Source organism: Ipomoea triloba, chromosome 10 (assembly GCF_003576645.1).
Source record: "Ipomoea triloba cultivar NCNSP0323 chromosome 10, ASM357664v1".
NCBI lineage: Eukaryota > Viridiplantae > Streptophyta > Magnoliopsida > Solanales > Convolvulaceae > Ipomoea > Ipomoea triloba.
The window spans coordinates 28,279,662-28,299,358 of NC_044925.1; the positions used below are offsets into that span (position 1 = coordinate 28,279,662).

The window sequence follows — 19,697 nt, forward strand, 5'->3', positions numbered from 1 at the left end:
TACAAAACATATACTATATACTTAGTAAAGAACCAAGAGTATTTTTTTTTTTAAAATCTCGGTGTAATAGGAATGAATATTTCAATTTAACTACCTATTAAAAATGTAGTATAAATTTCTTTACACTGCGTTACATATGAATTTGAACATGCGAATTCAAACTTAAATAATTCAATCCATTTTGATTTAAATAATGCAAGATTTGATTTATTGACGAAATGATTGAACTAACGTAACCACCGACCATGTCATGCTTAATTTGATTGCGTTAGTTTAGGATAAAATAGACATATTGCAAATACGGAAACCATGGACACTTTGGGCCGTAGGAGGAGTGAAAGTCGTCGATAATGAGAAGCCCATTATATACATTGAGCGATCATTATTGCGTGTTGTGTGGATCACGTACATTATTTTAACACATAAATTTAATTATTTTAAAATACGTTATCTTATCCCATAAATCTAATTATTCTAACACATATAAAGTACATTATTATAACATATAAAGTGCATTTTCCTAATTCATAAAATAAATTATCTTATCCAGAATGTTCATTATTTTAACATGCACACGAAACAATAATAAGTTTTTTAACATCAAAACGACGTCGTTTTAGAGTGTAGTCCACACACATGTGTTGACAATAATTTGCCATACATTGAGCATTTACAACCAAATTTATAGTGAAAATAATTAAATAGGTCATTGAATTGTATACAAAAATCCAATTTAAGTCATGAAATTTATGAGTTGTAATTAAATATATTAACTCGTTAATTTGATATGATTGAACTAATAACTTTGTTAAATTATTACAATTAAGTTAATTAGCCAATAAATGTAGTGTTAAAACTACTAAAACATTTTAACATGTCATTTTTTAAATAAACAAAAAACTATTATTATTATTATTATTTTTAAAATAATTGTTATTGAATAGGATAGAGAAGCCAGCTGCCTCACTGTCTTCTCTGTATAGGTAGGGATGACCACGGTTCCGGTTCGAACCGAACCGTCTACTGTTTCAACCGAATCGGAACCGGAACTCTAAGGTTCCGATTCCAGTTTGTTATTTTAACAAATCGGAACCGTGAATATATAAAAAAAAATATATATTATATATATTACATATCATAGATAATATATATTATATATATTAGATATTATATATATATATTAGATATTAGATATTTTATATATTATATATTATATAGTATATAGTATATATTATATGTATTACATATTATATTATATATATATACTATAAATATGCATAGCCCCTCTGGAGTCTGCCAGGCTGGTCCCTTGCGATTTGCGAACCTCCCAAAACCAACAAAATAAAAAAATATATATAATACTAAATAATAAAATAGGAAATAACATAAAAAAATAAATAAAATGTCCGGTTAGAACCGGCGGTTCTAACCCGAACCGCCGGTTCAGGAACCGGACAAGAACCTTTAAGATAAGGTTCCGGTTCCGGCTATATTGGAACCGCGAACCGGCGGTTCCGAACCGGAACCGGGCCGGAACCGAACCGTGCTCCAGTCTATGTATAGGTGAGGGAGAAGTCGCCAACTTCTCTATATGTTTTTTTTTTTTTTAAATGGTCAAATAGGCTTTTCAATTTGTGACTATCAAACTTTAAAAAATTATAATTAAGCGCTTGAACTTATAAAAAAGTATCCATTTAAATATTGTTTCTTGTTTATCAGTAATGAGTAATCAACATATTACAAGTAAAATTAAGATAATATATATAACGTGATTTTTGTTTACATGGCCATGCTGACCGCTGCTAGAGGAAGATGGCAACAAACATGACAACGTGTGATGGTGACATATTAAGAAATTAAATAAAAATTTAGATTTTAAAAATAATTTAATCAGTATAATCGATATAATAAGTCTTAATACGTCAACATAACTAATTTAAATATTTAATTGTATGTTTTTTAAAAATGTTGATTACTCCTTCATCCAAACTTAAATGATATATTTAACTAACTCCTCTCTTTATAATTGTTTTGTGAAACAAACATCCTTGAAGGAATGGTCAACCTTCCTAGAGTAATAGAAAGATGGCAAATGAACAAAGGTCAATCAAAAAATAATTACAATCCGTACATTAATACAATTCAATTATCATTTCATAATGCTTTCCAAATTGGCAAATTTTTTTAATAGAAAAAAAGAAGAAAATAATTAATATTAACAGATAAAAGGCATAAAACTAGTGAATGATGTTGAATTTGACGAAATCAACACCCTGGAAACGGCGCCGTTTCTCCCTCTGTCCCTGCACTGCTGCTTCACATGGATCCGGATCCAACCAAATTGGGTGTTGCAGAGAGAGAGAAATGCGTAAATCTAAAGGGAAATCTTAAGTGAAGGGAACAGCGTGGCAACGGTCGAAGAGCCCATTAGATTTCATCATCAAATTTGCTTTTTTCTTCACGAGGAAAAGCTCGCAACTTTTACTCTCTCTCTCTCTGTCCGCATATACATACAAACACAGACTGTATGCATGCCTGCTGAAGGGGGCGTGGGATTACGATGCATAAATCCAGAAAGAAAAGGGGAGAAGGGTTGAGCAAAATCTGAGCTCCCGGAATTCTGTTTTCGTTGTGTTTTTTGGTCTTTTCGCAAGCGCCAACAATGGCTGACGATCTCTGTTTCTTCTCAAAGGTTCGTGTTTTTGTGTCAATTTCTATTTGTAATAATAAAATATTGTTTTCTTGTGCCAAAAGTTTGTTTTTTTACTCTCCTTTTGGGTTAATCACGTCTTTTCCCGATCTGGGTATCTTACAAATGCTTGTATTAGTATTTGCCTAAATTTCATGGTTTTTTTGCAATGCAAGAAACCCCAGATTTGGATTATCTTTGATTATTCTAAGCATTGTCTGCATAGTTTCAGAGCTCTCTCAATTTGTTATTGAGATGAATTTATTTGTAGGGATATTTGAATCAAGTAGATATAAATACATAAAAGTGGGATTGAGTAAGCTCCAAAGAGTATGCTTTTCCAATCTCTGTGTGTTTGGGGTTGTTAATGAGCTTAACCAAGCTGTGCTCTTGCCAAAATTGCATTTTTGGTCTTGTTATACCTATAGTAGATGCTTAGTCCATGAATTATATGCGTGATCATCGTTATGGGTTATGGGCAAAGTGGCGATTTTAGTCCATTGAAGGACCAAATCAGCCGCTTTATTAAGTGACATATTGGTGGCAGAGATATTCTCCGAGGGACTAAAATTGTCGCTTTGGACCTAACTTAGGGGTTTTAAGATGGTTAGAGATATAACTCAGGCACTAAGTCTGTACAATCGGTATAACTGAATGACCAAAAATGCAAATTTCCCTTTATTTTTTTGCAAAAATGAACCTAGGTTTCATGTGCCTGAGCTCTGCTTGAATGACTTCTATACTATACTCATGGAACTGCCCAATCAAAATAAGCTTTTCAATATCTGTCTTTGGGGTTCTTACTGAGCTTAAGCAAGCTGTATTATGGTTTCTTTCACAAAAATCAAGCTCTTGTGCCTCAGTTCTGCTTGAATGACGTTGTAAATGGAGCAGTCAATCAAAATAATCTTTGTTTCAGGATACGTTGATAATAAAGCCATCAAAGAGATCTCCGCTGCTATTGAGAATGCTGGTCTTAATTTTTGTAATGGTTTGTGGAGTCTATATATGTTCAGTCTGTCTTAAGCAAACGGGTACCCGTGCAACTGGAGGTTTACTGAATATTGGTGTCGTGGAGAAGCCATGCGAGCCACCTAAAATTGAACCTTCAGAAAAACCTTACGTGCATTTCCCCAAACCAAAGACTTTTAGCCGGTAAGATGCCTACCTATAAAATTTTGGGTTGCTACGTTCTGATGAAGTTACTGAATTGCATCATTTTGCATAAGTAGGGCTGAGTGTGCTTGCAATCCAGTACGGTATTTCGCAATTTTGTCCACTCAGAGGTCCGGTAGTGGATGGTTTGAGACGTTGTTAAACAATCATACTAACATAAGCTCCAATGGAGAAATTTTTTCTGTCAAACCCCGGAGAAGTAACATATCCACCATCGTGGATACTTTAGATAAGATCTACAATCTCGACTGGCTAACAAGTGCTTCCAAGAATGAATGCACAGCTGCGGTTGGACTGAAGTGGATGCTTAACCAGGTGAGGGCTTTGTCAAACACTCTAATTCCTTATTTCCATTGCTTAATTAATCGTCCGTTCGTGATTAATATCTTTTGTAAATTTCAAAGTTCTTTAGTTTGAGCGTTTGATGATATGAAGGTACTTGTTGCTATGGTTGTGTGTGCCCATGATGTTCTCTTTGCTTCTATAATTAATTTCCTCCAAAAGTTGCTCTATGGGGTTTTTCGTAATATGTCTATCATCGTCATTCTGAAGTAATGATATAGGGAATGCCTTTGCCATTCTCGAATTATGGATGTGGATGATATGGTCGGGCACTGCCTTAAACATTTTGGTTTCGTTACAGGGTCTGATGCAGCATCACGAAGAAATTGTAGAATACTTTAAACATAAAGGAGTTTCAGCGATTTTTCTCTTCAGACGAAATCTTCTGCGTAGAATGGTTTCTATACTTGCAAACTCATATGATCAACGCGCCAAGTTGCTAAATGGAACCCACAAATCGCATGTGCATTCTCCCTTCGAGGTCAGTCTCTCTCTCTCTCTTTCGCTCTCTGCATACACAAAAGAAGTGCACGAGAACTTGTGATTATGTGGATTTGTAGTAATACATGGCTCGTAAACATATTAATGTTATTTCAGGCTGAAATACTTGCGAGTTACAAACCAACCGTGGACACAAAAATACTGGTTCCTAATTTGAAGCAAGTGGACGATATGGTCGCAAAATCTTTGGAGTACTTCAAAAGCACCAGGCATATCATCCTTTACTACGAGGACATAATACAAAACAAAACCGTAAGAAACCAAAGTTTCTCTCTGGCCCGGCCTTGTGCTCTGCTGTTTGAAACCGTAGGAGTGTTAAGTGTATCAATCAATCAAACTCACTCTTTTTTTCCCCACCATTTAACTTGCAGAAACTGATTGACGTTCAAGACTTTCTACACGTACCACACAAAGAGTTACGAAGTCGCCAAGTTAAGATACACAAGGGGCCTTTATCCTTGCAAGTCGAGAACTGGGGTGAGGTCGAGAAGACACTCAAGGGAACGCCTTACGAGAGCTTCCTACAAGCGGATTACGCAATCTAAATGTACAGAAAAGAGCCTTCCTTTGGATATGTAGCATGTTATGTTATGTTTCTGTTGCATAACTTATTCTTTATTTTTTGGGGGAACCATGGCCTGTGTTTTAGTTATACCATGTTGCCTTCAAATCCCCCATTTGCCAATCCATCAATTTTGCTTAGCCTTAATTGTTGATTAGCTTTTCTAGCTGATTTCATTAAGAATGAAATCTGGATTTTTGTTTCTGGGAAGTGGCATTGTAATTTAGTGCTTTTTTGTGGTTGCATTATTGTTATGGGAACATCCTTAACTGCATGCTTATAAACATTTAGGCATTAATTGGAATGATTATAAGTTAATGAAAATAAAAGTGCCAGTGCTCTTTACAAAGATGAGGGTTCTTTTTTTAGTACTACTGATTCTATTATATTTCTTCATACATACTTTTTTTTAACATGTTGAAGCACAAAGAGTCAATACTGCCTCTATTGATGCTCAATTTCATGACCTCCTATTTGGGAGAGTCACTACATCCGACTTGAGTAGAAGGTCATTGGCTACAAAGAAGATTATGATATAATCTATACAAATTTTTATAGTATTGATTGACACATGTCTTTTTCGGATTTGGTACAATAATACATGCATACTACTTAGATTATATCAAGTATTGTCAGTATTATTTCTACAATTCTCGGTGTAATAAGAAAATATTAATAGCGATTGGCGTTTTAAAAGTTAAAATAATATATATAATCTATAATAGTTTTTGTTGAGTAACGAGAAAAAAAAATCTAAAATCATTATCCAAGAATATACACAAGATATATCAACTTAAATAAGTTGCCCTATATATAACACCAATAATTTGATCTATGAACAATGGTTGGGAACAAAATTAAGTGTTAAATCTATAAATGGCATGATATCTGGAGTACACTGAACCTATTGTGAGGATGGCAACCTATTAGAGCATCTCCAACATTGAAATTAAAGGAGGAACCTTCATTCATTAAATACAACCCAGTGGGTGGGTGCCATTCATGTTCTGGCCAGACAGAACATATGAGATAACGTAAATCATGATAATTCAATTGAATCTTATTTATTCTCATAAAATTTTGATGTTGATTTTTTTTTATTGAGACTCTAAGGATAAAGATAAGTACTAATCAATTATTATATAAGGAAGTAAAAGTGATGAAGTAAAAATATGGAATCTATGTCTAGTGCAACTTGTATTATTCTAGTCAGCCGACAACTGAAATATTCAAAAAGGATTTTATTTTACCATAAAAGGGGCCTACACGGTACCAGACATCCAACGTTGACCGATCGACGATGCAACGACCAGCCTGTACTTACACGGCAACATCCTGCCGTGTGAACTGTTAAGTAGGGCCCCACCGTTTCCTTCACTTCCCTGTACTACTCACCCCTACGGAAACAAATCTACAACCCCTCGCATCCACCGTTCAATCAAATCCACTCTCAAGATCAACGCACCCCGTGTCGAACACATGCAGCAAACGGAGGCGGGCCCCGCAGCCTACCACCGCGTAACAGCCGGGCCCCACAGAGTCTGCGGAAGGCCGAATCAACGGCCCTGCGTGAACCCCGGCAGTTAAAATCAACGGCTGAAGATACGGCATCGTTATACCCTAGATCCATAGCGTCTTCCCTTCTTTAGCTCGGAAGGTGACTCTCAATCCTTTCTCTCTCTCTCCAGCCTGGGTTTTTGTTGTTCCGACCAGGTTCCCTGCTCTCTCTCTCTCCTCATTTCTCTCTCTGTATCTATCTATTGAAGAAGAGAATACAAGCTAGCGAGATATAGAGAGGAAATTGAGTAAGAGAGGAGCGAATTGGGAGATATTTAATTATTTAGGGTTAAGAAATCATGAGCGGCGGCGGAGATATGAATCAGCAGCAACAGCTCCAGCAACAGCAGCAATGGATGGCGATGCAGCAGTATCAGCAGCAATGGATGGCTATGCAGTATCCGCCGGCGGCCATGCTCATGTACGGCCAGCACTACGTGCCGTACTATCTCCAGCACCAGCAGGCGGGGGCGGCGGCGCCGCCGCCGCAATACCAGCAGCAGAAGCAGTCGCCGCCGCGGATTCAGAGCTCCGGCGAAGATAACCGGACGATCTGGATTGGCGACCTCCAGCAGTGGATGGACGAGGGATATCTTCATTCCTGCTTCGCTCCCGCAGGCGAGGTCAGATAAGCCAGCTCTTTTTAAATCTGTGGAATTTCTATTTGCTGTTATGTTCTTTGTTGTTTATATAAATTTTTCTTTAATTATTGGATCTGGATGTACATATGTAAGCAAAGCTGGAATCTTGAGTGGGATGTTTAGTAGTTACAAGAAATATGGTAATATACATAAGATCTTAGCTAATGAACTTATTAAAAGGAAAAAAAAGACCTTAATTTGAAGAGAAAGCTGGACGTAATATTAATGGGAAGAATGGAAGATATGGGTTCTTCCATACTTCAACGAATGGCTATAGATTTATAGATTCGATTAGGAATAAAGTTTGAAACTTTACAGTTTGGATTTATTCTTCCATATTTCAACAAAGGATTATAGATTCGATTTGAAATGAAGTTCAAGACTTTACAGTTTGCCAGTGTGTGCATATTCAAACTAGGATTCCTTGTTTCATTGAATCTTAAAACATGGTTTGCTCAGTTTCTTAAGCTCAAATTTAGTGGCTCAAGATCTGATTTGGGACAGTAGAAATTGTCAGTTCATTTTTGTGTATTCAAAAATATGGTTTGAAAGCAAGCCAGTGGTAATTTTAAAACCTACAACATATGTCCAGTAAACTTCTCTTGAAGGGTTTATCTAACACTTCTTTCAGATTATTAGAGCTGTAAAATCTTCAGAAATTACCATTTTCATGCAACTTATGTAAAAATTATTCATTGGCCACTGAGACGTAATTAATTTTTTCTTGACCACTCGTATGGAACATTGCAAAAAGAGTGATTATGCATTCTTTTTCCAAAAGAAATTTATTTATCTGAAAGAACCTATTTGGTTATGGAAATAGAAAAAAATATGCAATAACGCATACCGAATGTCTGTTTATGTGTGTATTTTTTCTTGAGTAAGAAAAGTTGAATTATGCTTCTGCGCTTTTCTGTGGAGAGAAGTAGAAATATCTTTGAGTTGCCAAAGAGATCCTTAGCATGCTTCCTCTAATCATCTATATAAACACTCAGTATTTACATGTCTCCATGATATATGCAGGTTCTTTCTGTTAAGATTATTCGCAATAAGCTGACGGGTCAGTCAGAGAGATATGGGTTTGTTGAGTTTAGTACTCATGCAGCTGCTGAGAAAGTTTTGCAGAGCTATAGTGGCACAATGATGCCAAATGCCGAACAACCCTTCCGCTTAAACTGGGCTGCATTTAGCACTGGTGATAAGAGAACACCGGAGCCTAGTTCTGATTTATCAATCTTTGTTGGAGATTTGGCTGCCGATGTGACTGACACACTATTGCACGAAACCTTTGCCAATAGATACTCATCTGTTAAAGGTGCAAAAGTAGTTGTTGATTCAAATACTGGGCGCTCAAAAGGCTATGGCTTTGTTAGGTTTGCTGATGAAAATGAAAGGTCCCGTGCCATGACTGAAATGAACGGCGAATATTGTTCTAGCAGGCCCATGCGAATCGGTGTTGCAACTCCCAAAAAACCATCAACGCAACACCAACATTCTTCACAAGGTAGGACACGTGTTCTTTAGTGCTGCTATTGTATTCTAAATCTTGTTATGTGATTTTGACAATGCCAAACATCTAGTCCTTTGAGCAATTGTTATTCCTCACTTGCCCTAATAATAAAAAAAATCCCTCATCCCTCGCAAATACTAGCTTTTGTTGTCATTTTTAGTATCTTAGATTTACTTTTCATGTTAACAATACAATTTCTATAATATATTTGTTTAGCTGGTGGATTTGCTTCGAATGGTGCTCAAACCCAAGGCTCCCAGTCTGATAGTGATTCATCCAACACAACGGTGAGCCTGGCCTGACTTGGAAAGTTGTTTAAAGTTATTATTATTATTGTTATTATTATTATTATTATTATTATTATTATTATTTACTAATGTTTGATTTGTGTCTAGATATTTGTGGGTGGACTCGATTCTGATGTCACTGAAGAAGAACTAAGGCAGTCCTTTATCCAGTTTGGTGACGTTGTCTCTGTTAAAATCCCGGCTGGAAAAGGGTGTGGTTTTGTACAATTCGCTAGCAGGTAACCCACTTATATTTGATGAACTCATGAAAACTTACTGTTGACAGTGGTTTATATTTGTACATGGAATTAAGCATTTTACCAAATGTGACTGCTTCCTGTATAATAGTATTGTACAAACAGCCCTGGTTTCAATCCCATACATAACCACCTTATTTTTTGTCTCTCTGTAGGAGTGCAGCAGAGGATGCATTGGAGAAAGTAAACGGATCAGTCATTGGCAAGCAGACAGTTCGCCTCTCCTGGGGTCGAACTCCATCGAACAAGCAGGTATTACACGAAAACGAATTATTTTAATCTATTATGTCCCACATTGCACAACTATTCAGTCTGGGCGTCATTCGTAAGTCTGTTAGACCCAACCACAATATGAGCTAGCTTTTGAGGTTCTAACCAGATTTCTTAATTCTAACAAAATCCCATCCATGATTAACCTTTTCATCATCTGAACATTGAGTCTGACTGTTTAGAGTTTTGATGTAATTCCCAATTTGTTCACGACATATTTTGGAGCTTAGGGTTAACTCAAAACATGGATCTTTGTGTTCTTTATTATCAATTTTATTGTACTGTTGTGCTTATGTTTCTTTTTGTTCTCCTTTTAGCATGGGAGAAATGAGAATAATGGTCAATGGAATGGAGCTTATTACGGAAGGCAAAATTATGGTGGATACGGATATTATATGTCACAGAATAGGGATCAAAACATGTATACTGCAGCAGGCTATGGGAATCACCAGCAACCCGTAAGCTGATACTACTGGATTGTACTCTGAGTTAGACGTCAGAAAAAACTAGACGCATCTTTTACTTTTATTTTTGGTTGAAGTTGAGGCTGATATTAAAAATCAGTCTGTGTGTGAGAATTTTGTAGCTGGATTGAATTCATCCATTAGCTAGTTCAGGATACGTACAATGCACACTTGAAACCTATGTTTGTCTTAATGATTGGTGATACTTTTCGACTCTCCCTAGTCTGTTCTGTTGTGTGTTATTTTTCCTGTCTTACATCTCATTAATATGATGCTCAAGGCAGAAAATTTTGGGTCTCACAGACCTTAATGGTTGCTTTGCAGGCTGTGCTAAACTAGAATGGATGGTATTTAAGTTATGAAAATTTATTAGGTGATTGTTGTGTTTACTTGTGATGTTCAATTAGAGTCAGTTGCTCTTGAAATGCATTGTTGTTAGCTTCTTATTATGTTTGTCATGTGCTTCTTTTGATATAACAATTGGTATCTCATCACGGTGAGACTAATTCATATTCGATTCAAGTCCATTGGTAAAGATTGTTTTTTTGTGAGACTAATCCAGATTGGATTTAAGTCACGTTGGCAAAGATTGATTTTTACTTGCGAGACTAATCCAGATTGGATTCAGGTCACGTTGGCAAAAATTGATTCTTACTTGCGACACTAATTTAGATTGGATTCAGGTCAAGTTGGCAAAGATTAATTCTTGTGAGACTAATTCAGATTGGATTTAGGTCATGTTTGTAAATTAAAGGTTAATACGAGACTAATCTAGATGCAATTCAAGATATGTTAGACAAATGTTATTCTTACTTGCAAGACTATTTCAGATTGGATTCATGTCGACATGATATAAGCTATTATAGTACAATCATCCATGGGGGAAGTACAAATGGTAAAACCAACCATATGTATATATGAATCATGCTGTCAAGAAACTGCCATAAAATACAGATATCCGGAAATGAAGTATGTTGCAGTATGAACATTAAAAGAAGATAACAACAACAAAAGCCTTACATAAAAAACTATCAAACATAACAATGTTGAGTTGCTTACAGTCGAATCAATTCAACTTTGAAGGAAATGCACCAGAATTGCATTGTGTGTAGAAACAAGGTGGAGTTCCATGAAAAAATTTTTAAAAAAATTAATGCTTATAAAGACCAAGCAATGATTTTTCTCTCTGTTCAACTCGCTTCCTAGCAGCTTCTCTCGCTTTCAGTGCAGCCGATTCTGCTTCTGACACAGCTTTTGGCTTTGGCTTTACGGTTTCCCTTTTCCTTTTGTTGTTAACAGTTAGTGAAGAAGGAGCACCTTTCACAGATCTGGTAGGATCCAAAGGAGTTGAGACAACACGCCCTGGTGGAGGACCACTTTGATGAGTTTTATCCCCCAAAGATTCCGACTTTGTTTCTGGAACAGGGCTCTTTAAAATCGGTTTCTTTGAAACAGGTTCTGACGGAGCTTGAGTTGCTGCTAGCGCCTCTTCTTGTGTCACCCACCGACCTATTGCATTCAAAGTAATTACAAAAGGGCAAGCAAGAAGGAACTTTTTCGGGAAGTAATAATCACAGAAAACAACTACTACCTAGAGCATCAGTATAGTAGAATCCAGATTTTGGATCATAGTAACACCCGTTATTCTGATTGTAATAGTAGCCCGAAGATTTGTCATATTCCCAATCTGCAAACACGAATACAATTTAACCTTAAGCAGCCAAACAAAGCACTAAAAGGTAAAGAACTGTTGTCATTTCTTAAAGCAAATAAAATACTTTCCCCACCTTCAGAAATTGTAGAATCTTTTGCACCTTCTCGCACTCGAGCTACATCCTTCTGATAACTGCGTTGTGCTTTCTGGCAATAAATTTTGTACAGAGACTTATTATCACAAAAACAAGTACTTAATCTGTGCATATAGCTCGTAGTTAATCTTCAAAAGTCAATAATTTATTAGTAATTCATAAACTGAGGTCAAGCATAAGTACATTTAAGGAAAATGGAGGCCAGCATAATCAATCAATCCAAGAGATTATTTCGTCTCCCCCATTTATCTGCCATCATCAAGGTAGCTTTTCAAAAGCATGCAATTGTTCTTGATACACAAGTAGAATCCAAATACAAACTAAAAAAATCAATTGAGGGAAGGATAATAACTATTAACCATGATTTGAAAATCCAACCATGAAACTATAATTACTTCCGATATTGTTTTTTTTCAAAACATTTTCCGCAATTGCATACATACTTTTGAGTACATGGAGGCTTGCTCAAGTACATGGTCGGCAATTTAACATTGTTTAACAAGAAGTATGTGGGATTTGTGAGGTAAAATACTAAAAGCAGATGTAAATATAGCAGTAAAGTAAAGCGAAAGAATCATAACTTACTGCTTCAATTTGTTCAAGAGCACGAGATGCTTCCTTGAGTTCTTTCTCCTTTGCAGTTTTCTCTTGTCTCATGGCAGTAAGCCGCTTTCCAACATTATCTTTGTGACGTTGACCAAGCTCATGGTTTCTAATGCTAGAAGGATTGTTGGAGATGTAGATTTTGCAGAAATCGCACCACTTGTTACCCTGACTAACCCAGAACTGGAAAACCAAAACAGCTGCTCCAAGTTAGCCATGTTATTCAAGGGAAAATCACAATTAAGTCTAGATTCTTCTCTTGATACGAGAAACAGTTTGGAATTGGTAATAAGCACGATCATCCTGTGAAGAAACTAGAAAGAGAGCTTAGGATCATCATACCTCAGTCATGGCTGCGAATCGGATTATTGAACTGGATTGGAATTTCTCCGAGAAGAGAGAATTGGAATTCACTTGGAGCTTTCTCCTGATCTTCCGCGTTGGCTAATTTGAATTTAACGGGTTTGTGTTCCCAAATCCCAATTCTGAAAGTCGTGGGGTGTTTATGGTGCCCCGATCCGTTTAGGGCAATTTAGTTAGTGCGGCGACGAAACGTAAGGCAGGATACGGCGTCGTTCCATCCACAGAGGGTTGAAATACGCTAACGTAATAAATTATCTTATCGTGCTTGACTGCTTGTTGTGAAACTGATACCTGATACGACGTCGTTCTATTGCTTGTCCCCTTTTTATTCTCGCCTTCATCGCCGCCCAGCGGCAACCGCGGTCGGCGAGGACAGAGAGGAGAAAGAAGAAGAAGACGACGGAAGAGGGAGGATTCTATAGATATAGAGAGAGACAGAGAAAGAAAAGGATCTATATCTAGAGAGAAAGAGAGAAAAGAATGGATCAGTCATTTTTGCTTATGCTATCAAATCTGCTGAACCTGCAAAACAATCTCGATCCCGCCGCCTCTTTGCTCTCCGATTCCGCCTCCTTCGCCGCTTCCGCCACGTCGCCGACCTCGCTCCTAACCTCCACCTCCGCCGCTCCTCTTCTCTTCTTCACCATTGCCTCCGTCCTCTCCTACGTCGCCTCCCACTCTCCCAACAAAAAACGCAAAACTTCTCCCAACAATCCTTCATCTCCTTCCGCCGCCGAGTTCTCCATCTCCGCTTTTCGCGCGCTCTCAACCGAACACATATGGGCCATGGAAGCTCCTCTAAGGGACGCTCAGTGGCGATCCCTTTACGGCCTCTCTTACCCCGTCTTCACCACTGTTGTCGATAAGCTCAAACCCTATATCACTCAATCTCAGCTCTCACTCCCTTCCGATTACGCTGTAGCTATGGTACTCTCGCGCCTCTCCCATGGGTTATCGGCTAAAGCCCTAGCTTCCCGGTACGGTCTCGAACCCTACCTGATTTCCAAAATTACTAACATGGTTACTCGCCTCCTGGCTACTAAGCTTTATCCGGAATTTATTAAGATCCCGGTGAGTCGTCGCCGGCTCGTGGAAACTACTCAGGGGTTTCAAGAGCTTACCTCGCTCCCGAACATTTGCGGCGCCATTGATGGAACCCCAGTGCGGCTCCATCATCTTCCCTCAGACACGATTAACTCTTCGATGTACTACTGCAAATACGGATTCCCTTCGATTCTGCTCCAGGTTGTGGCGGATCACAAGAAGGTTTTCTGGGATGTCTGTGTGAAAGCCCCCGGTGGGTTCGATGACGCCACTCATTTCAGGGATAGTTTGCTGTATAACAGGTTGATTTCCGGGGACATTGTCTGGGACAAGGTGATCAATGTCAGGGGACAGCATGTGAGACCTTACCTAGTTGGGGACTGGGGTTTCCCATTGCTGTCTTTCCTGCTCACTCCGTTTTCCTGGAACAGGACTGGAGGTCCTGCCCAGAATGCATTTGATGAAGCAGTGGCGAAGGCGAGAAAGTCAGCTGAAGAAGCCATTGGTTTGTTGAAGGGAAGGTGGAAGATTCTTCAGGACTTGAATGTGGATCTCAGCCACGCGCCTCAAACAATTGTTGCGTGCTGCGTCTTGCACAACTTGTGTCAGATTGCAAGGGAGCCGGAGCCTGAGCTTTGGAAGGAGCCCAACGAGACTGGATCAATACCCAGGATATTGGATAACGAGAAGTCTTTCCATTACTATGGTGAAAGCTCGAGGCAAGCATTGGCTGATGATTTGTACCAGCGACTATCTTCCAGATGAGACGATACTTTAACTCGTCACAGAAAGTGTTCTTACATATGTTAGGTATTTCATGACTCAGGAGTGTACTGACCAATCTAGTTATGGAATTTTGGTTTCCTTTTAAAAGTATGTTGCCTGATTATATGCAGCAGATTATTGATCAAGTGATCAACTTGTGCTGCAATTTTGTTCAGCAGCATGTCTATGAACAAATGTGGTTATATATGCTCTTCTTTTTTGTATCCTATTAAGTACTTTTATATCTCTTTGCATATTTTCTTTACTAAAAACTAAAAAGGAGAGATGCTATGGAATAATGTAAATGTACTTCAGCCTCTTCAAGATTGTGTTAACATTAGATAAAACAGTTGTATAATTTAGAAGCAAAACATGAGAAAATCCCCTCCTTCCAAACTCACACAGAGTACCTGATGGTATAAAATTCTTCCCATACTTCTTTACTAGTGGCTTCTAGTCCTCGACTCCCCGGGGCATATGGTGCAATAGCAAATTAGCAATGCTATTATGAGGTCACGGGTTTGATTCCTCCTGGATAGGGGTTGTTGGGGGCACTCGTGATGGAGCATTACCATTGGCAGTTTAACGGTTTAACCACTATTTGGAAGAAGGCCATCCTTGGCCATTTCAATAAGAACATTGAATACTGCATCCATATTCCCTTCTTTGCAGTTAACCTCAACAAGAACTTTTGCCACCTCAGCATCAGTGAGCCTGCAGCTACTCAATGTGTTTTGAATAACTTGATTCAACTCTCTGTCCTTGCCTTCTCTAAAAAGTTCCTTCATCAGTGCAATAACAGATATTGCATGAGGAGCGAGCCCACAATCCATCATTTCCCTGTAAAGATTCAGGGCTTTCTGCACATTCCCACCCCGGGAATGGCCATGTACAAGAACGTTGTATACTGCTTCACTAGGCTTTTGGTTTTGCTGCAGCATCAGCTCGTGAACTTGATCTGCTTCATTCAACAGACCTTTCATGCAGAAACTCTTTATAAGATCTACTGCACTTCTAAATTCAAGATTACTGCAACTGTCAATCAGCATTTGATATGTGATGTCATTAGGAACAGATTCCTCATAGAACAGCTTGAACAGAAGCTGTTTTGCTTCTCTACTGTGTGCTTGTTTTTGCAGACCATTGATTAGGACCCTATAGGTAACAACATCAGGAAAGAACCCTTCACTAATCATTTCATCATGTAAACAGAGAGCACCACTGATATTTCCTTCTGAGCAGTATGCATTAATGATTGTAGTGTATGTATGTTTATCAGTCTGCAAACCTATCTTCTGCATCTCTCTAAAAAGTAAACAAGCTTCACTTACTTTCTGTTGCTCACAAAGACCATGGATTAATGTTGAATAAGCAATATTATCAGGAAAAACTCCTTTCTTAACCATCTGATCCTTCATCCCAAATGCTTTGTCCAAATCACGATTTCGGCAAAACCCAGACATTATAGTACTATAGCTTACAACATCTGGTACTATACCTCTCTGAGACATGTCCTCAATTACTTTCAAAGCATCTTCAGTCCTGCCCAGAACACAATGCCCATTGATCAGTGCATTATAAGTGACAATGCCAGGGGAAAAGCCACTTGCAATCATTTTGTTCAAGAGTTCATAAGCTTCAACCATACAACCCTGCTGGGAGAAACCGCAAATCAAAGTTGTGTAAGTTCTCTCATTTGGATATAACCCCCTACCACACATCTGATCAAAAAGCTCCGTCGCCCGCTGCAAATTTCTAGCCTTACACATGCTATTTATCAAAGAGGTATAAGTGACAACACATGGAGACAATCCCTGTCTCAACATATCAGAGTGCAAAACAAGGGCTTGGTGGAAATTACCCTCTCTGCAATAACCATTAATTAGTGTGTTAAACGTTATCTCATCAGGGGTTAAGCCCTTCCGTCTTAGCTCATCAAGAACTTCACTAGTCTCTTTCATCCTCCCCGCTTTACACAACCCATTAATAATCATGTTGTAAGTTATCAGACTTGGCTCCAAATTTCTGACTGACATATCTTTCAACAACTTAAAGGCCTCAGAAATCTTCCCCATTTTACAGTAAGAATCAATCAAGGTATTATAGGTAACCACATTTGGCAAGCATCCATTTTCAGCCATTTTATAAAAAAACTGTAAACCCTTCTCTATAATCCCATTTCTGCAAAAACATCTAATCAAAATGTTGTAAGTATACACATTAGGCGAAATCCCCGAGCTGATCATATCTTCATAAACCTTCTGAGCTAAATCAATGTGACCATTTGATGATGCCTTGATTATTTCAAGGAGAACTGAATTATAAGATAATACACTAGGCATAAACCCATTCGACTTCACCAAGTGGATAATATTCATGGCTGTATTGATCATTTTTAGTTGAGAGTAAGATTTTACCACCACGTCGAAGACGGCGGAGCTGGAATTGCAGGCGAAGTAAGAGTCTTTGAGGCATGAAAAGACAAAACCGCCGCCGTCGTCGCCGGTGGTTGCAGCCACTTCTCCGGCGAGGGATTGGGCGGTCTTGAAGACCTTAAAACGAGTGAGAATGTGAAGCGAGACGCACTTGCATTCGATTGTGAAGAATCGGCGGCGGCGAGCCCAGGCGATGAATTGGAGACATAGGGTTTTGTCGAATTGGGACTTGAGGAGTAATTGGGACGCCGATTCAGGGGTGAACTGGGAAGCCAGCGAGCTCAAAGGGATTGGGCATTGGCCTCTCAGGACGGCAATGGCTTTGTCGGCCAGAGAAGTGTCCGGCGAAGACGACGGACGTGAATTTACGGAAACGAGTCTGGTAACTGAGCTATGGAGGGATCTGCAGAAGGGTTTAAGGAGGGACATTTCAGAAGGAGACGATGAAATACGCAGGCTAACTGTAACAAACACAGTATCAAATATGTAAAGGATCAAGGAAGACAAATAAATTAAATATATATATATATATATATATATATATATATATATATATATATATATATATATATATATTTCATTTATCATCTAAATAATGTATATAACTGTTGAAAATTTTACACAACCTGAATATAAGACATAATCAAACTTCAATTTTATCGATTCCAAATATATAAAAACAAAGGTAATCAACACTAAAAACAAGGGTTAAATTTAGAGTGTCCTGCTGAATCATTAGCTGGGGATACCATACGTCACAAGCTGAAAATCACAGCCTTCAGAAAGTCTCATCCGAGCTAACTGCATATTTGCGTCTTTCCTTCTCCCTCCTTCAACTCATGGTAGTCGAACTTGAGGTCCCGTAGGGAATGCAGATGCTATTTACTTGAGATCACTGTGCAAACTCCTAGCTGTCAAGAATGGCGGGGGAATGAATTAACTTCAGCCTTATCCCTTATTTGTGCTGTCCATGCTGCTCGTTAGGCTGTCATCAATTACATGTATTCTGAGGGGTGATGGGTGCCATATCTGGCATTGTCTTCCTCCATTTGTTAAGCAAGACACACGTTAGGATCTTCTTCATCGGAATCAAAATCAACCTGCAAGCAATTAGCATAGAGTGGATCGGTTTTATTCTGTTCATTCAAAATATTGTGGTGCTTAGTGTGCTTGAAACATGGATTGGAATATCATAAGTTCCTTATAAAGCCATTCAACATAAGCTTTGGTTGTAGAAGTGGCATAGAAGAGGGTTTGGCAGTGGCATTTATGTTCTGATTGAAGGAAATACTCACATTTTCGTCCTTGAACCATCTACCATGGCAATCACGCTTCCAACCAGCAGCAGTGAACTTAAGCTCTCTCTCATGGCGTTCTCGATCATATGCTACATATGCAACGCCTTTATGTTCTGGAGCTACATCTGTTGGAACACAAGGGCCACTCTCACTAATTGACAGACTAACCGCTTCGCTCCTACCACCTTGTAGCTCAAACGCTTGACACATTGCATCTCGCTGAAAATTTTCAGCTTTAAGCATCTCAGAAACAGCCTTCCGGGTGTTGTCAATCAACGGTTTACTTGTTGGTCTAAATTTGTTAGAACTAGAATTCACATTGCTGCAAGTAGCAGTAACATGCTCTGACAATGCTATTCTCTTACTTATCTCGGCTTGCCTCGCTAATTCCTTTTCCTTAAGCCTCGACTCTGCAGCTCGATGGCGTGATCCTTTTAGATGAGCCTATGATTCAAAGTTACAGAGGATCAGCAAACTAACCTAACATGGACTCGATTGGAAGGAAGCACCATGGCAGTATAATTACTACAAGTTTTACAGCAGTAATATGATTTCTCTTCTTGTGCATGCATCTATGCAACATAAAATCCATTCTCAACGACTGGATCAAAGTGAGTCCGATTCACATTTCCATTACTCATTAATTAATGAAGCAGTTAACAAAATAGATCTATAATTGAAATTGTAAAACAGCTAATACCGTGAATTATCAGTTCTGCCTGAAAATTATGACGAGAAAAATCCAGAATCCAAATGAAAAAGCGAAATAATGAAAGAGGGAAAGAGTTGGTGTGCTTACCGAGAGCACAAGGGCGGTATCAAGGACGGGATTGTGAGGGCAAACAAGGCATGCGAATTTGCCGGAGGAGAGCTTCTTGTAAGCGGAGGACGAGGCGGCGCCGCCTATACTTCCGATGATCAAATCATCGACTCTTCTCTTACGGTGTTGTGCCTCTCTTGCCCAGCTATCTCCTCCGAAAACGCTCATCCCAACAGTCTTCTCAGTTCTCTTCTCACTTCTCACGTTGCTTCCTTTGCTCGATCGTCTTCTCCACCTCCACAAATTCCCCGCGCTGATTTTGGGCCTTTTGGGTTACAGAGGCCCAGGACAAACTAACACAATCA

At 38.6% G+C, this 19,697-nt stretch overlaps 6 protein-coding genes across 6 annotated transcripts; 3 read left to right on the forward strand and 3 right to left on the reverse strand.

Annotated features, from left to right (window-relative positions):
- Window positions 1-2,322: 2,322 nt before the first annotated feature.
- LOC116031620 (nodulation protein H) lies at window positions 2,323-5,619 on the forward strand. The gene is made up of 6 exons (XM_031273867.1): window positions 2,323-2,692; window positions 3,609-3,844; window positions 3,922-4,180; window positions 4,509-4,688; window positions 4,805-4,960; window positions 5,080-5,619. The coding sequence occupies exons 1-6, from the start codon at window positions 2,663-2,665 to the stop codon at window positions 5,251-5,253; spliced, it is 1,035 nt and encodes a 344-aa protein (XP_031129727.1). The 5' UTR covers window positions 2,323-2,662; the 3' UTR covers window positions 5,254-5,619.
- A 1,307-nt stretch (window positions 5,620-6,926) lies between these two features.
- Window positions 6,927-10,475, forward strand: LOC116032211 (polyadenylate-binding protein RBP47-like). The gene is made up of 6 exons (XM_031274676.1): window positions 6,927-7,450; window positions 8,492-8,972; window positions 9,195-9,265; window positions 9,374-9,504; window positions 9,678-9,774; window positions 10,110-10,475. The coding sequence occupies exons 1-6, from the start codon at window positions 7,127-7,129 to the stop codon at window positions 10,257-10,259; spliced, it is 1,254 nt and encodes a 417-aa protein (XP_031130536.1). The 5' UTR covers window positions 6,927-7,126; the 3' UTR covers window positions 10,260-10,475.
- A 679-nt stretch (window positions 10,476-11,154) lies between these two features.
- Window positions 11,155-13,170, reverse strand: LOC116032977 (zinc finger protein ZOP1). Its single transcript, XM_031275730.1, has 5 exons — window positions 13,010-13,170; window positions 12,650-12,850; window positions 12,044-12,116; window positions 11,848-11,943; window positions 11,155-11,765 (listed from the first exon to the last, which is right to left on the reverse strand). The coding sequence occupies exons 1-5, from the start codon at window positions 13,016-13,018 to the stop codon at window positions 11,407-11,409; spliced, it is 738 nt and encodes a 245-aa protein (XP_031131590.1). The 5' UTR covers window positions 13,019-13,170; the 3' UTR covers window positions 11,155-11,406.
- A 223-nt stretch (window positions 13,171-13,393) lies between these two features.
- LOC116032975 (protein ALP1-like) lies at window positions 13,394-15,083 on the forward strand. The gene has a single exon (XM_031275729.1). The coding sequence runs from the start codon at window positions 13,511-13,513 to the stop codon at window positions 14,837-14,839; it is 1,329 nt and encodes a 442-aa protein (XP_031131589.1). The 5' UTR covers window positions 13,394-13,510; the 3' UTR covers window positions 14,840-15,083.
- A 75-nt stretch (window positions 15,084-15,158) lies between these two features.
- On the reverse strand, window positions 15,159-18,139 carry LOC116032974 (pentatricopeptide repeat-containing protein At5g39710). The gene is made up of 2 exons (XM_031275728.1): window positions 18,029-18,139; window positions 15,159-17,677 (listed from the first exon to the last, which is right to left on the reverse strand). Exons 1-2 carry the CDS (start codon window positions 18,079-18,081, stop codon window positions 15,430-15,432), a joined length of 2,301 nt encoding a protein of 766 aa, XP_031131588.1. The 5' UTR covers window positions 18,082-18,139; the 3' UTR covers window positions 15,159-15,429.
- LOC116032978 (sodium channel modifier 1-like) lies at window positions 17,890-19,614 on the reverse strand. The gene is made up of 3 exons (XM_031275731.1): window positions 19,372-19,614; window positions 18,570-19,016; window positions 17,890-18,374 (listed from the first exon to the last, which is right to left on the reverse strand). Exons 1-3 carry the CDS (start codon window positions 19,558-19,560, stop codon window positions 18,327-18,329), a joined length of 684 nt encoding a protein of 227 aa, XP_031131591.1. The 5' UTR covers window positions 19,561-19,614; the 3' UTR covers window positions 17,890-18,326.
- Window positions 19,615-19,697: the final 83 nt, after the last annotated feature.